At 36.2% G+C, this 17,952-nt stretch overlaps 1 protein-coding gene across 1 annotated transcript; it reads right to left on the reverse strand.

The window, feature by feature from the left end:
- Positions 1-15,900: 15,900 nt before the first annotated feature.
- On the reverse strand, positions 15,901-17,512 carry LOC107458503 (uncharacterized). The gene is made up of 2 exons (XM_016076714.1): positions 17,283-17,512; positions 15,901-16,819 (listed from the first exon to the last, which is right to left on the reverse strand). Exons 1-2 carry the CDS (start codon positions 17,510-17,512, stop codon positions 15,901-15,903), a joined length of 1,149 nt encoding a protein of 382 aa, XP_015932200.1.
- Between the last annotated feature and the right edge of the window lie 440 nt (positions 17,513-17,952).

Raw genomic sequence — 17,952 nt, forward strand, 5'->3', positions numbered from 1 at the left:
TAATGAGACAAAGAAGTCAAAGAAGGAATAAGCTGAAAATGGGGCATACTTCAAAAGGAAGGTGGAAGTGTATCCAGATTTAAGATCTTGGCAGAGGAATATCAAGGAAGAGAGGGTCAGCAGGCCCACAACGAAGGAAAAATTAGCCAACCAAATATGGAAAAGGAAAGAAATTACACGCAGGTCCATATCAAACAGAATAATCACCCAAATAATGCAAGATCTGCACAGAAACAGAAACAAGCCATCACCATCATTAAGGAGAAGGATGCTGACATAAGCAAGAAAATACAGAATAAACCAAATCAAAATTATCAAACAAAGGAGAAATAGAAGGCTGAACCAGGTTTGAAACCAAATAAGTTAGAATCTCAACATGAGCATAAAAATTTTTCAAAAGAGAAGGAAGTCAAACATCAAGATTACTGGAGCCAGTTTTTCAGATTAAACAAAGAAATTGCTAAAAGCAAATAGGAGTCACACCTGAACATCATTGACCTTTCTGACCCCTACACCACTGCCTTTCTATCAAAATTCATGGGTGGAAGAGCCTATGGACAGCAGGGTGCTGGTGAATTATAGGAGCCACCAGACCCAAGAGAACTAAACTTGGACGAAAGCATGATGGAAGTCCAATCCCAAAAAGGAGTTGCCTCAACTCTTGAGAGAAAGAAGGAGCTTGTTTCTCCTGACCACAGGCCTATGAATGCTTAAATTCCTGGTTTCTTCAGGAGGACTTTTCTTATCCTTATCCCTTTGTTATCATGAATATTATCTCTTGTTATTGCAGAAGAACTACCTCTAAGGGGTTCTCTTTTATCATTAAAGACCTTGTTTATAGATATCATGCTAACTTAATTTTTCTACTAGAAACTCATATTTTAGGACATAAAGCGGAAGCTACTATCAAGAAGCTAGGGTTCGATTCCTGGTGTATTAGTGACGCTGATGGTTTTGCGGGAGACATTTGGTGCCTTTGGAACAAGTCTCTTTGGAATATCAAACCTGAGATCATTGAGAAATAGTTTGTGCAGTTGAAAGTTAGATATAAACAAGGGAAATCATAGTGGCTTACTTCTATTTATGGTAACCCTCATGTAAGGAATAGAAGTAGCCTTTGGAATAAGTTAGAAGAGTTAGCTATGGAAATTAATGGCCCTTGGTGTCTTGGAGGGGATTTTAACTCGATTGTCACTTTGGATGATACCCGGGGGAATTCTAACCTCTTACAAGATACCAACAGATTCATTAGTTGCATGAGAAATTATAATTTAAACTCGTTAGACTTCTCTGGCCCACCATACACTTGGTAGAGAGGAAAGGTCAAGAGAAGACTGGACAGATTCATTTGTAACATTGATTTTTGTAGTTTATTTTCGACAGCAGAGGTTAGACACCTTCCAAAGCTCAAGTCTGACCACTTACCACTTCTCCTCGATTTCAACATCGCCACGGTCCAAGGAGGGGAGAGACTTTTCCGCTTGCTGGCACCTTGGTTAACTCATGAAGATTACAATAATCTGGTGGAACAGAGTTGGGACAAATAAGGAAACCTTTTGGATAATATTTCAGCTTTTGTGAGAAATGCCAAATATTGGAATATCCACACTTTTGGCCATATTTTTCAAAAGAAGCGTAGGCTTTTTACAAGGCTAGATGGTATTAATTGCAGCCTCTCTTTCAATACGAATCCTTTCTTAGAAAAGCTACCAAAGGATATTTGGAAGGAGTATGAGATTATTACTATTCAGGAGGAAAGCTATTGGCAACAAATGTCTAGATGTAATGTGATAAATTTTGGCGATAAGAATTCTAAGTACTTTCATCAGAAAGCCAGCGGAAGAAGACGGAAAAACAAAATCCTTGCTCTAAAGAATGATGAGGGATGTTGGATTGAAGATGTGGATACTCTTAAGACTATGGGAGCCTCTTTTTTCAAATTTTTATATTCACCTGATCAATATAATCATGATTTGCCTATGTTTTCTATTGCAGGTCGATTCCCCACTATCTCAGAGGAAGGAAAGCAACAACTCGTAAAATAAGTCACAATAGAGGAAATAAAGCTGACAGTCTTTAATATGGGAAGTTGGAAAGCTCCAGGAAGCGATGGGCTTCCTGCCAAGTTTTTTCAACATTCTTGGAACATTGTGGCTGAGTCCCTTACTGAGTGAATAAAATTGATTTTTAGAGAGCCAGAGAATATAGCTCACGTCAACCGAACTCTTATCTCTATTATTCCTAAGACCCATTTTCCTAAAAATTTTACTCATTTTAGGCCTATTAGTCTCTGTAATATGTGTTATAAAATTGTTACTAAAATTATTGTTGACAGATTAAAACCTCACTTGAACAGTTTGATTGCTAATACCCAAGCTATCTTTGTCCTAGGTAGAGTTAGTGCGGATAATATTTTAGTTGCGCAAGAAGTTGTTCATACTATGAGGACCAGGAATGGAGGCACAGGACTTATGGTCATAAAGATAGATTTGGAGAAAGCATATGATAGATTAAACTGGCTATTTATTATTGACATGCTTAGGGATATTGGAATGCCGGAGGAAATCGTCACGCTCATTAATCTCTGTATTTCATCTCCTAGCATAAGCCTTCTTTGAAATGGATCAACTTTTGAGGCCTTCATGCCATCCAGAGGAATAAGACAGGAAGATCCCCTCTCACCCTATCTTTTTGTACTTTGTGTTGAAAGACTATCACATCTTATCCTTTCTTTTATTGAAAATAAAAAATAGAAACCTATAAAGTTGTCTAGGAATAGCCCTAATCTTTCTCATCTTTGCTTTGCAGACGACATAGTCCTTTTTGCGCAAGTTAACCGAGACCAAGTTGGTGTTGTCAAGGAGGCACTAAAAATCTTCTATGAATCTTCAGGACAAAAAGTCAGCCTCAATAAGTCGTGCGTTTTCTTTTCCAAAAATGTGAACCACAATATCAGAGAAGAGCTTAGCCAAGAACTAGGGATTCCCCTCACTAGCAATTTGGGAAAATACTTAGGTGTTCCGTTGACCCACGAGAAGTGTAGTAAACAGCATTTTCAACATATCATTGACAAGATGGAAGCCAAACTCTCTAGCTAGAACATGAAGACCTTATCCATGGCAAGAAGAGCAACGCTTGTTCAATCCGTTTTATCTTCTATTCCAAGCTATGTTATGCAAACTATGAAGGTTCAGATCGAAATCTGCAACAAGATTGATAAAATTTATCAGGACTTCTTTTGGGGTTCAAGTGATCAAGATAGGAAAATTCACCCTCTAAGATGGGACACCGTGTGTAAACCGAAAGATCAAGGCGGGTTAGACATTCACAGAGCTCAGGAAACAAATAACATTTTTCTCATGAAACTCGCTTGGGACTCATGAAATTTGATAAGTTGTGGGTTAAAATTTTCAAAGCCAAGTACGTTTGTGGTGAGAACTTGATTTCCAAATTCCATCAAAAAGCTAACTGCTCAAACGCTTAGAAAGGAATCGTGAAAGTCTGGAACCAATTTCAAAAGAATTTGATCTGGAGAATTGGGGATGGACAATCTATTGTAGTTTGGACTGATCATTGGGTTCCAAGAATTACCAGCATAAAAGATGTATCTTTATGCTCTATCGCTGCAGATAAAATAGCCGAGAAGCTCTCAAGTTTTACTAATGGGGATGGGGAGTGGAGTTGGGAGATGATAAACAGCTATTTCCCTGAAGATATTTCTGAAATGATTCGCACGCTAAAAGCTCCTCACTACTCTCTTGGTGCGGACTGTATTAGCTGGTTATCCTCTACTAATGGAGAATTTTCTATCAAATCAGCATATTCTACTTAATACAGTGGAGATGGAGAATCAGACATAAAATTCAAATTGTCTTGGAAAATTAAAAATTCTCAAAGATTAAGAGCTTTCACTTGGTTAATCTACCATAATGCTCTTCTTACAAATGCTAAGAGAAAGACAAGAGGTCTTACCATGGTTGGAAGTTGCCCCAGATGTCCGGATCATGAAGAGACTCTGCTCCATGTGCTGCGCGACTGTCCCTATTCCCACAGTGTTTGGACTAGCAGGTCAATCAGTGCTCTTTCCCGAGGTTTCTTTAATCAACCTTTACAAGATTGGCTAAAGATAAATCTCTTCAAGATCACTCGAAAAATTAGTGGGACTCCTTGGCCCACCCTCTTTGTTACTATCTGCAACAATATTTGGAAAGCCCGAAATGATTTAATTTTTAATTCGGAAATTTCTACCAGCCTTCATGTGCATAATCTTCCTAGTTATTTGGAAGAGCAATAAAACAATATGATAAACCTCATTGAGAGCAGAAAAAAAAAACTCAACCCCACTAAAGCTTACCTTGTCGGTTGGGAACCTCCAGTGGATGGGTGCATAAAACTAAATGTTGACAGCTCAGTCATCCAACCCGCTGGTTCTGGAACTTGCGGCGGCCTCCTTCGTAATGGAGATGGTAACCTCGTGGCGGGCTTCATGATGAAAATTGGAAGAATTACCATAACATTTGCAGAAATTTGGGCCATCTACATCGGAATGAAGCTAACAGTGGAGTTGGGAATCAACAGATTACAGATAGAGACTGATTCTTCCTGTGCGTCAAAACTAATTGATGGGTCATCTAGTAGCCACCATCATACGCTTTCTCTGATTAGGGCCATTGAGGATCTCCACAGCCAAATGACTTATGTGTCGTTTAAGCACATATTTCGTAAAGCTAATTTTTGTGCTGATGCACTGGCAAAGCAAGCTCAGTCAATCTCGACCAGCCTTCTCTGTTTTACTGCTCCACCCCCTTTTCTGATGCCTCTCCTTGCTGATGACAAAGGTAGAAGGAAGAGTGTGAGAGTAGTACCAACATAGTTGGCTTTTGTTTTGTGCATTTGGCCCTCCTGTTTAATAAAAAAAATAAATAAATAAAAAATCTAATTTAATAAAAATGTTCGTATCTTCTTTTATTACATGTTGACATCACTTTTGTCTGGTAGAAGTTGATGGTGATGTAACTCCTCTTCTCCTTGAGTTTCGCCAATTGGAATTTTAGGAGACACAGACGATTCCTGACATTTTCTTCTTCAGCAGTTCAGTCAAAAAATTTTTCCGAAGGTCCCGTTTGTTTAATTTCGTACGGAGGTAGGGTTTGGTAACTTTATAATAATTAAATGTAAATTTGATAAGTGAATGTTGATTTAGTTGATTATTGTTTGAGTTTGAATGAGTTAATTTGGTTGAATTATTATTGTTGATTGTGATTTGTTGGTTCGGCTATATATGAACGGCAAGCTAGGGTGTTTTGGTGAATTTTGGACTGGAATATCGGTTAAAATAAAGTATAAATTTGGTGAGATTTGATGGCCGAGGGATTAAATTAAAAGTTACGAAGAATCGGTAATCGAAAAACTCGAGAACGGATTAAAATAAAAGTAATATTTTGAGAGGAAATGGTTAAGGGTTTCAGTTTTGATATAAGAGAAAGATTAGTAATTAAATTGTATTTTTAAAGGGGTAAAAATAGGTATTTTGTAAAAGACCAGGGTTGTTTTTATAAATATAAAAATAAGTGGGGGTTCAAATATAATTTTATAAAATATCGAAGTTAAAACTAGAATATTAAAAATTTCGTGATTTAGAAAGTAATTAATAAAAGTTTAAAAATAAGGTTTTTTAAACTAAGTTTTAAAAGAAGATTATAAATATTATTTTAAATACTTCTTTAAAATTATTTATTTAGATTAAAAAAAATTATTATTATAATTAGTATTTATCAAAGATATTATTTTGTAAGAATATTATAATGTGTAATATTAATGAGTAAGCAAGCAAGTAAAATAATCCTAAAAGCTTTAGAGAACACAGACTTAATTAAAGAACTTTATAATTCTTTTTCATAAGACACTTAGGAAAAAGTAAGGGAACAATGTGAGGATGATTTATATTATGAACAATAAGAAAGAAAGAAGAAGAAAGAAAAGAAAAGGAAAGAAAAATATTAAAGAAAACATCTGCCACAGAAGAGTAGAGAGAAAGGATTAAAAGATTCTAAAGAACCTCTGCCACAAGAGAGCAGAGAGTAGGAATAAAAGAAACGAAAGAAAGAATGAGCTAAGATGATTATGTACCTGCTAAAAACGAGTAGAGATATGGTGGCGAGTCTGCCGAGGTTTGCTTCTAGAGATACATCGGCCAATCCAGGGGATGGTCGCACCTGTAAGACAAAGGTTGCTTACAGAGGTTATCGCTACATACATTGGCTAGAGAGAGCCTCACCTATAAGACAGAGGTTGCTTACAGAGGTTATGTTCGCATACATCGGCTCAAGAGAGTCGCACCTGTAAGACAGAGGTTGCTTACAGAAGTTATGACATTGGAAACCAAACTCAGACAAAGGTTGCCGAGTTGCGTCGGGAGCGGGTCGAAACCGATAGATGAGCTTATTACCTGCACTAGGGATAGACATGCATCATACTTGTTTGAGCATATTTGTTAGTGATTGTGTTTTCTATGATTGTGTGTGCTTGTGATTGGGTTTTTGTTCTATAATTGTTGAATTGGCTCGTACTTTGTTGATTGTTATTGCTGACCAGGTATATATAAAATGAACTCAACTTCTAACCCCGACCCTACTAAGAACTCCTCAGTTCTTACCCCCTATTTCCACCCCTTTCAACTACAGGTGCAAAGGCTTAGTGCGGAACTATAAGAGCATAAAAGATTTTGTTTACAAATTGAGTTCTTAGATTTTATTTTCTCCTCGTCATTTATTGTTTTAATTTTTTAGAGGGGTAGAAATTGTATTTGAGACTTTTTGAAATAAGTCTATGTATATAAAGCTGTGTGAATATATATACTTTTGTGATTAAGTGGTTTAAAACAAAGTCTCCTTTCGTTTCTTAATGAGAGTTTCTATTCATATTCACGAAAGTTCAATATTAAATAAACATAGTATATAATTAAAGGAATAGAGGTAAGTAGTGCTCAAACTTTTAGTACTATCATGATGTGCTAAAAGTTAGGGTGTTACACATGCCACAAATACAACGATATAATAGACATTATATACTTCTATGTATACTTATATTTTATCTATAATTTAATGGGGGCAGATGCCCCCCACAACTTTATATGATGGTAATACATGTAACACCCTATTTACCCTAAAACTTATCTCATGCCATAAAGCAAAGGTTAATCAGAGGTAACGACAATTCTAAAGCTTATACATTAATATATCCAGAAGGAAATAATATTTCTAGAAGCTCGATGAGGAAATAAGCTCAAAAACAGAGTTTCGAAAGCGCAAAATGGTCACACGAAACAAAAAACATAAGGTACAAGGTATAAATACAAAATAATATAATATATATAGATGTAAGAGTATAATAGTCATAAAGAACTAGCCTAAACTCGCAGAGTTTAAGCCGACTAGTTATATAAAGACAAAGAAGGAGTTTTGAAAGTAAAACCAGCATGTACAATATACCTCTCTCAAAGTAAGCCTCTAAGAAAAAAGCAAATATAAAAGTGAAAGAACTAATCAATATAACCCAAAGACTACAAAATGTGATAAAGATCCTCCACTCTGTCATTATCAAGTAACTTACCGAGGTGGGTTGCGACCTGCATCTGAAAAATAACAACAAGGTATGGAACGAGAATCGAAGGTTCTCAGTATTGTAACAGTGCCCAATATATAAGATGTAAGGTTTCGGGACGCCAAATGCAATCTTAGAACTTCACATCGATACTGTTATTCAAGCTTAAAAAAAGTAAATAAATAAACAACTTAAACCATAAATAAGAGAATCTACTTAAGGGATTTCTAACTAATACTAGTCACCGCTGTCCCACAGCCTTCACTAACCTACCCTCCGTGCGATCCAATCGCCACCGCCTACTGAGCCTTCTCAATCCCAATCGAAGACATAGATAATGCATACAAGTAAAGCACAAGTAATATACATATACAACAAGTAATCAAATAACAAGTAGACATGTGATTCATTTAGGCATACTGAAGACATGCAAAGCAAACAAACACATAGAAGATGCATATGATGAATGCATGTCCTATTGGCTCGTGATATTACTTGTCAGTCTATAAAGGCCAACCCGACACATCCTCCCGAATGTAGCCTTCTTGCCACGCTAGAGATATAGACTCTGTGCACTCATGTACCAGAGAAATCTGCTACGCCAAAGATATAGGCTTTGCACACTCATGCAAGAGGGAGTCTGCTACACCACAGATATATGCTTTGCACACTCATGCGGCCGAGAAGAAATCAACAACAACTGTCTCACCATAAATCATTCCAAGGACATAGTGCCTGCTGCACTCTTGCAGCAAAATAACTGTAACGCCAGGGGTATAGGCCTTGCACACTGTTGCAGCAAAAAACTGCCACGCCAGGGATATAGGCCTGCACACTCCCATATAATCGAATAAATTCATCATTCCTTTCCAAATTCTCAACTCATCATAACCATCACCGGTTTCCAATTTCTCAAATCCATCATAAGCATTTCTATTTCTCGAAAATCTCTTCAACCATATACTTCACAACTATATATTGACCAATTCAAGCTAGGAATTACATAATCCTTCTAGAACCCATGTCACCGGCTCTAAACTCGTAACTAAAATACCCTTTCTATTCATTTATTATTTTCTCCCTTGATTCAAGACCCTAAAACTGGAAAAAAGATTTTGAACAAGTATTACGGAATTTTACAACCTTGCCAGGAAGATAAAATAATTAAAAACAAAATTTTCTTTGAAAAATAGGGCAGTGTGTGTACACATAGAGGTGTGCATATGCATAGAAGATAAAACTTTTCATTTTAAATGCACGCATAGATACATGAAAACGCCCTCAACAGAATGCACTTCTCAGCGTGTGCGTGCACACAATGTTGTGCGTACGCACAACTTGAAAATTTCACATAATATGTGTGCACACCAAAGTGTGCGAACGCTCTCAACAGTAGGTATATTCTTGTGTGTGCGTGCACACCAAAGTGTGCGTACCGACATTTTCTAAAAATTACAGGGTGTGCGTGTGCACAATAGTATGCATACGCACAAGTAAAAACATGGCCCTTGTTCGGAGAACACGTATAGTAGTGTGCGTGCGCACACAACCCAAATCTCACAATTTCTGTAATGTCATAGAAATCAGATTTCTGACACCAATTTTCAATAATCATATCTTTTTCTACAAAATTTCGATTTCCACAAAATCTATACCGTTTTAAAGCTCCTTGAATTAACTTTAATTTGATACAAAATTTAAGAAATTTCAAAAACTGTAGCTCAATATATGATCTGCCAAAGTTGGCCTAAAACCCATTTTTATCAAAAACTCTGAAAAACTCAATTTCACCAAATCTATCAATTCAAAACCAAACTACTCACAATCTAAACACTACCAAAACAACACAAAAGTCTATACCATTCATTCCTCAAACTCAACCATCAATAACATCCCAATTATACTATTCCACACCATCAAAATCATTATTCATCAATATCTAAATTCAACCTAGATCATGTCAAAGCTCCTAAATTCCATCATTATTCAACTATACAACATCCAAACCTTAATACCCCAATTTATCAACTCCTTCAACACTTATCAATCTAAGCATCAATTTATCATCATAAAAGTTTCTAATCCACATCATTTATCAACAATATCAACACTCCTCATTAACAACAATAATTCTCAACAATCATCATTAACCATAATAATCAATAATAACCAACAATTAACATCAATTCAATCCTATCCTAAAGTCTATTAGCCTAAGTATCCATAAACATTACATATTACATAAAAAAAACCAAAACTATACCTTGGCCGATCCTCAATATGCACAACACACCAAAACTTGGATCCCACAAGCCTCAAAAAAGCCAAGGCAACTCCAACAAGCACCAAAGCTCAAACTAAGATTATATATATATCAAAATCAAAAACTAAGGTTCACAAAAATCACTAAACACAAGGGTTTAGTGAGACTTTACCTTACTCAACGAGATAAAGGGCAAAACCCAACAATATACCAATGTTAGATCATTGCTAAACAAACAAAATCACAAAATCTATTCAAAAACTATAACCAAAAGCGCACAAAAGCTAGGGCAGGAAATTGGAGCTTGAGTTTTGATTTCTTACAAAAAAACTTAGTTAGAAATGACGGACTCGGTGAGATCAACGGCCCCAAACGACTCGTCAATCAAAGCTCCGTAGCTCAAGTTACAAGCGAAAGAGTGAGAGTGTGAATAGTAACCTTCTTCTTCCCTTCTCTCACCCAGCAGCAGTGCCCCTTTCTCTTATTTTGGGGTGGAATGAGCTTATTTGGCTCACTAATGGATTTATATATATTGGCCTTGGGCCCAGTTCGGTCTCGGTCCAACCCGTTAGCATTTTTAGTCCGTTTGCTCTGATTTGAACCAAAACCTTTAAGATTAATGTCCGGTTTTACATTGTAAATTATTTTTGTCCTTTCAAAACAATAAATTAAATTTTCAAAAATCTTATTTTTCTCAAAATACGGTACCAGACAGACTAGATCCGGTACTGCCAGCTTAAGAACCGATACACATTTTTACAAAAATCTTTCGTAAAAGATACATTTTCCAGCTCAGAAAAATTCATTGAATTCAAATTTCACCTTTTTATTTTCAAAATATCATTTATATATTTTTGAACCTATTTTGAGCAATTAAATTATTATTTTTTTAAAGAGGTTAAGCCGGTTCTTACATTTCTCCCCTCAAAATTAAGAATTTTGCCCTTAAAATTTGAATCGCGTTACACACTCTCCACGAAGCGTTCTACTACCAACTTTGTCAACCCAAAAAAATTGTCAAAGCATTTCATGCACCATCATCCTACCGTGTTGATATTTCCTGTTGCCTTTCGCTGCGTCACTCTGATTATTGTCATTAAAAATCAAGATTACTCAGCCACATCCATCAAAAGTTTCCTTATCCATTGGTCCCTCTAACGAATCTATAAGTTCGACTAAACTTACGACAACATTTCATAAGATAAAACTAAGCCAATTGGGTCCTAGTAACATATCATAACAACTTTATATGCTTACCTCTCATTAGCGGTTCCGACTCCATCGCCTCCCTTGCATCCATAGTGAAAGCTTGGCCCAGTTGCTGATTCCTACCCACATCTCGGTTCTTCCCACAGCAGCAATACTTGGATATATGTCCAAGACGCCCACAAGTATAACATAGACGACCTTCTCTCATCTGGTGGAACTGAGTATTGTTGTCCCTTCTGAAGTTTCCTTGACCTTGAAGATGCTGAGGAGTGTGTCCATCTATCTTAAAGTTTTGTCCCCTTGATCCAAGGTAATCACCATGAGCTTGATTGTCAGTATGACTACAATTTTCTCTCGCCTCAGTTACTTTTTGGGCACAGTCCTCCAGAACCCTTGCCTTGTTCACAAGCTTGGAAAAAATTCGATTCTCCAAAGGAGGCACAGTAGTCATAATGTTATCCTCCAAACTTCCTTGATATTTAATACATTTCCAACTCTCATAGGACTCCGGGGAACCTTGACGCACCCTAGAGAACCTACAGAATTCCTCGAACCTACTAGTGTATTCGGCTACAGATAACGAACCTTGCTTCAGCTGCATAAGCTCTATCTCCTTTGCTTCTCTCACTGACTCCCGAAAATACTTCCTATGGAACGCTGTTTGAAACACAAACCAAGGAATCTCTGCATTCGGAAGTCGTAGCAACTGGTACTCTCCTTGCCACCAATGTTGTGTCTCTCCTAACAATTGATAGGCAGGAAACTCCACGTATTGGTTAGCTTGGACATGTTGAGCCTGTAGTGCGCGCTACATAACTCGGAACCAATTGTTTGCTTTAGTTGAGTTGGTCAAACCTCTGAAAGTCGGTGGAATAACTTTTAGAAACGAAGCCAAAGTCATCGGAGCACCTCCAAGGCATTACCATCTCCTTCCCCATTTATGTTCCCATTTCCATTATTGTTTTTGTTCCCCGTCAGTTGACCTAACCTTTGTACAGCTTGCAAAGTTGCAGCAGCATTCGCTTCCATGGTATTAGCCAGGTTAGCCATTTCTGCCATAAACTTAGTTTTTCATGTCATAAAGCAAAGTTTAATCAGAGGTCACGGCAATTCTAAGGCTTATACATTAATATATCTAGAATGAAATAATAATTCTAGAAGTCCGATGAGGAAATAAGCTCAAAAACAGTTTCAAAAGCACAAAACGTTCACATGAAACAAAAAGCATAAGGTACAAGGTACAGATACAAGATAATATAATATATATAGATGTAAGAGTATAATAGTCATAAAGAACTAGCCTAAGCTCGCGAAGTTTAAGCCGACTAGTTATATACAGAAAAAGACGGAGTTTTGAAAGTAAAACTAGCATGTACAATATACTTCTCTCAAAGTAAGCCTCTAAGGCAAAAGTAAAAACAAAAGTGAGAGAACTAATCAATATAACCAAAAGACTCCAAAACATGATAAAGATCCTCCACTTTGTCACCATCAAGCAACTCACCAAGGTGGGTTGCGACCTGCATCTGAAAAACAACAAGGTATGGAATGAGAACCTGAGGTATTCATTATGTTAACAGTGCCCAATATATAAGATATAAGGTTCCGGGATGCCAAAGGCAATCCTAGAACTTCACATCGATACCGTTATTCAAGCCTAACAAAAATAAATAAATAAATAACTTAAACCATAAATAAGGGAATCCACTTAAGGGATTTCTAACTAATACTAGTCATCGATGTCCCACAGCCTTCACCAATCTATCCTTCGTGCGATCCCATCGCCACTGCCTACCAAGCCTCCTCAATCCTAGTAGAAGACACAGATAATGCATACAAGTAAACCACAAGTAATATACATATACAGCAAGTAATCAAATAGCAAGTAGACATGTGATTCATTTAGGCATACCGAAGATAAGCAAAACAAAAAAACATATGATAAATGCCTGTTCTATTGGCTCATGATATCACTTGTCTGTCTATAAATGCCAACCTGACACATCCTCCTGGATGTAGCCTTCTTGTCATGCCAGAGATATAGGCTCTGCGCACTCAGGTAACAGAGCAATCTACTATGCCAGAGATATAGGCTCTGCAGACTCATGCGGCCGAGAAGGAATCAACAACAACTGTCTCACCATGAATCATTCCAAGGACATAGTGCTTGGTGCAATCTTGCAGCAAAAAAACTGTCATGCCCGGGGTATAGGCCCTGCACACTCTTGTAGCAGAAAAACTGCCACGCCAGGGATATAGGCCCTGCACATTCCCTTATAATCCAATAATTTCATCATTCCTTTCCAAATTCTTAACTCATCAAAACCATAATCGGTTTCCAATTTCTCAAATCCATTATAAGCATTCACAACTCAACATTCACCAATTCAAGCTAGAAATTACAGAATCCTTCTAGAACCTATGTCACCAGCTCTAAACTCGTAACTAAAATACTTCTTTTATTCATTTATTATTTTTTCTCTTGATTCAAGACCCTAAAACAGGCAAAAAGGTTTTAAACAAGTATTACAGAAGTTTACAAGCTTTCCAGGAAGGTAAAATAATTAAAAACAATGTTTTCTTTGAAAAACAAGGTAGTCTGCGTACGATAGGGTTGTGCGTACGCACTCCCAGAAGAATTTTCACAAAGTGTGCCTATGCATAGAGGTGTGCGTACGCACAGAAAATAATAGTTTTCATTTTAAATGCACACATAGATACGTGCAAACGCCCTTAACAGAATGCACTTCCCAGCGTGTGCTTGCGCACGATGTTATGCACACATAGATACGTGCACAACTTGCAAATTTCACAGAATGTGTGTTTGCACTAGAGTGTACGAACGCACTAAACAGTACGCATATCCCTGTGTGTGCGTGCACAACAAAGTGTGACTACCCACGTTTTCTAAAAATTACAGGGTGTGCGTATGCAAAATTAAAAACATGGCCCCTGTTCAGAGCACACACACGGCAGTGTGCATGAGCACACAACCCAAATCTCACAATTTTTGCAACATCACAAAAATTAGATTTCTGACACCAACGATCATATCTTTTTCTACAAAATTTTGATTTCCATGAAATCTATACCATTTTAAAGCTCCTTGAATTATCTTTAATTTGATACAAAAGTTAATAAATTCCAACAAATGTAGCTCAATATATAATCCGCCAAAGTTGTCGTAAATCCCATTTTTATCAAAAACACTTTTACCAAATCTCTCGATTCAAAACCAAACTACTCACAATCCAAACACTACCAAAACAACACAAAAGTCTACAGAACTCATTCCTCAAACTCAACCATGAATAACATCCCAATTTTACTATTCCACACCATCAAAATCATTATTCATCAACTTCTAAATTCAACCTAGATCATGTCAAAGCTCCTAAATTCCATCATTATTCAACTATACAACATCCAAACCTTAATACCCCAATTTATCAAATCCTTCAACACTTATCAATCCAAGCATCAATTCATCATTATAAAAATTTCTAATCCACATCATTTATCAACAATATCAACACTCCTTATTAACAATAATAATTCTCAATAATCATCATCAACCACAATAATCAATAATAACCAACAATTAACATCAATTAAATTCTATCCTAAGGACTACTAGCATAAGTGTCTAGAAACATTACATATTACATTAAGAAAACCAAAACTATACCTTGACCGATCTCCAATATGTACAATACACCAAAACTTAAATCCCACAAGCTTCCAAAAAGTCAAGGCAACTCCAACAAGCACCAAAACTCAAACTAAGATCATATATATAAAACAAAATTGAAACTCAATGTTCACAAAAATAACTAAACACAAGGGTTTAGTGAGACTTTACCTTATCCTACGAGATTATGGACAAAACCCAATAATATACCAATGCTAGATCACCCCTAAACAAACAAAATCACAAAATCTATTCAAAAACTTTAACAAAACACGCACAAAACCTAGGGCAGGAAACTGGAGCTTGAGTTTTGATTCCTTACCAAAAAACTTAATTAGAAATTACGGGCTCAGCAAGAGCAACGCGTGACCACAAACGGCTTGTCAATCGGAGCTCCGTAACTCAAGTTACAAGTGAAAGAATGAGAGTGTGAATAGTACCCTTTTTCCTCCCTTCTCTCACCCGGCAGCAACGCCCCTTTCTCTTATTTTGGGGTGGAATGAGTTGATTTGGCTCATTAATGGGTTTATATATATTAGGTCTTGGGTCCAATTCGAGTTCGGTCCCACCCGTTAGCAGGGACGGATCCAAAAATGTTATCGTGGAGGGAGGGGGGCAATAAGATATATAATATTAAAAAAATATGTATAAAGTAAGATGCATTACAAAATATACCAATAGAGAATATATATTTAAAATACAAAAAAATATTTGTACTTTTTACTAACAAAGTGGTACACGTCGATTCTTCATATCATAAAATTCATCGATAATAGAATCGGTGTCAAATCTTTCAGCAGTCTTCTTCTCAATATAAATCAAAAGACAATTAGCAAGAAATTCATCTTTCCTTTTGTTTCTAAGTCTATTCTTTACAATATTCATAGCTGAAAAAGATCTCTCAGTTTTAGCAGTTGAAATAGGGAGAGTTAATACCAAGCGAATCAAACGATCAATCAAAGGATATGTTAAAGACTTTCCTGTCTTCATTAATCCTTGACATAACTTCGAAATTGTTCACAAGTTAGTTAACTCAACGTAATTAGGAACATCAAGTTCATAATGTTGAGCTTGCATTCTAATGTGAAATTTCTCTTGGTCACTGAAGTCACTTGGATAAAACCGTTCTACTTATTCACATACTTTTGTTGACACTGAAGAGCTTATAATTTTCTCTGAGATCTAAAGTTGAACTTAAAGTAAGCAATTCGACTATATTATCATTGAATCTTCCATTAAGCTCTTGCAACTGTGTATCAATTATAGCTAGAAATAAATTAACATGGTAATGATGCTCCACTGAAATTTGGTCAACAATTTTCCGAGTTCGGCCTCTTCTAGCAATATGCAATGCATTCATATAAGGAACTTCAACTTCATGTTTCTCACAAAATAATACAACTTCTTTTATGAAAGCCTCCCAACTTGATTCTCTCATTCGTTGGATTAAAGTCTTGGTAGTAGAAACCAGAGTTAAAGCATTCAATATGTCTTGATTTTTTTGTTGTAAAGCTTGACAAAGATCATGACTAACTTCCAAAATATTTCTCATCAAATGTAAGACAAAGACAAATTCAAAGGATGTGATAGCATCATAAGCAGCACTAGCATCACCACGAGTGGAGTAATTACCTTCTTCAATGCTTTTTTCAAGAACTTCACAAGTAGCATCAAACATGCATAGCAAGCTACATGCCGAATTCAAATGAGACCCCCATCTAGTATCTCCAGCTCTTTGCAAAGTACCAATTTGATTAAGTCCACTACCTGTCACAATTTGATCATTGGCAATTAAGTTTGCAACATTATTTGTTTGAGCAACCCTTAACTGATCATGACGTTTAGGAGAAACAGTCACAACATTCACAATTAAGGTAAGTTTTGAAAAGAATTGATGAACATAACAAACTTCTTTGGCTACAGAAACAAGTGCTAATTGTAATCGATGAGCAAGACAATGAATGTAATAAGCAAAAGGGTAACCTTTCAAAAATAGAGCTTGCAATCCATTCCATTCACCACGCATATTACTAGCTCCATCATACCCTTGTCCCCTAAGATTTTGAACATCAAGATTATAACGAGAAAGAACTCATGAAATTTCTGTTTTCAATGTCAAAGAACACGTATCAGAAATATGTATAAGATCAAAAAATCTTTCTTGAACACAACCGTGCTTGTCTACAAATCTCAAAACCACAGACATTTGTTCTCACTTCTCTTGCTTCATCAATAATTATATAAAATTTAGAATCACCAATTTCTTCTCGAATTGTTGCATGCACTTTTCTAGCAAAGATATGCAATATATCTTTTTGAACACCGGGAGATATATATTGAACATTTCTAGGAGCATTTTCAAGGACAACATTATTAACATTCTAATTACATGAAGCTAAAAGCTTAATTAACTCAATAAAATTTCTCCTATTCAAAAATTCAGAACTTTCATCGTCGCCTCTAAATGCACATGCTTGAAATGCAAGCCATCGAATAGAATCAATATATGTCTTTAACCTCAAGCGGTTATTTACAACAGTTTCATCACTATGCCTATCAAGAACTTTGTCTATATGCTTAGAATGAGCCATTAAATCAACACAAGATTTCACACATAAATTATGGGGAGAATTAGGAATAGAACCCTCGTGACATACAAATGCACAATTCACTCCATTGTTTACTTTCTTCCAATTACTAAATCCTAACTCTGAAAATACATTTTTTCCATCATTATGGAGCACCATAATGTTTACTAAACAAGTAGCAAGGTAAACAATAAGCAGCATCTTTTTCTGGTGAATATTCTAACTAACTTGAAAATTTCTTAAACCAAAAAGATTGAAAATATCACCGATGATTGTTATTACTAGAAGCTGGATAGCTAATATTTCTTGGTTGGTATGGCCCAGCTATTATGTATGCTCTACGAATCTTATCACGTTCATTGACATTAAACTGCCAAATTGGACGTCACTTTCCTGGATCCCTTTCTAATAAAGAGATATCAACATCTCTTTCTAATCTTGGAACTTTGACTTCATGTTGATGGGTATTTTGAGTAAGATTAGAGAGTTCACTTACTTGAACTTCTTGTGAAATAAGATTAGAGGGTTGACTTGTTTGAACTCCAACATTATCAGTAGCTCTTCTCTTAAAAATTGCATCAATTTTACTTTGCTTTCTC

The sequence above is a fragment of the Arachis duranensis genome, chromosome 7 (assembly GCF_000817695.3).
Source record: "Arachis duranensis cultivar V14167 chromosome 7, aradu.V14167.gnm2.J7QH, whole genome shotgun sequence".
NCBI classification, from domain to species: Eukaryota; Viridiplantae; Streptophyta; class Magnoliopsida; order Fabales; family Fabaceae; genus Arachis; species Arachis duranensis.

Bases quoted from the DNA above. Each gene is read 5' to 3' on its own strand.
- LOC107458503 (XM_016076714.1), bottom strand. From the start codon at position 17,512: ATGGTGCTCCATAATGATGGAAAAAATGTATTTTCAGAGTTAGGATTT. The intron at 16,820-17,282 runs GTTAAAGACATA...TCAAAATCTTAG, and splicing joins GTTGTAAATAACCGCTTGAG to GGGACAAGGGTATGATGGAG.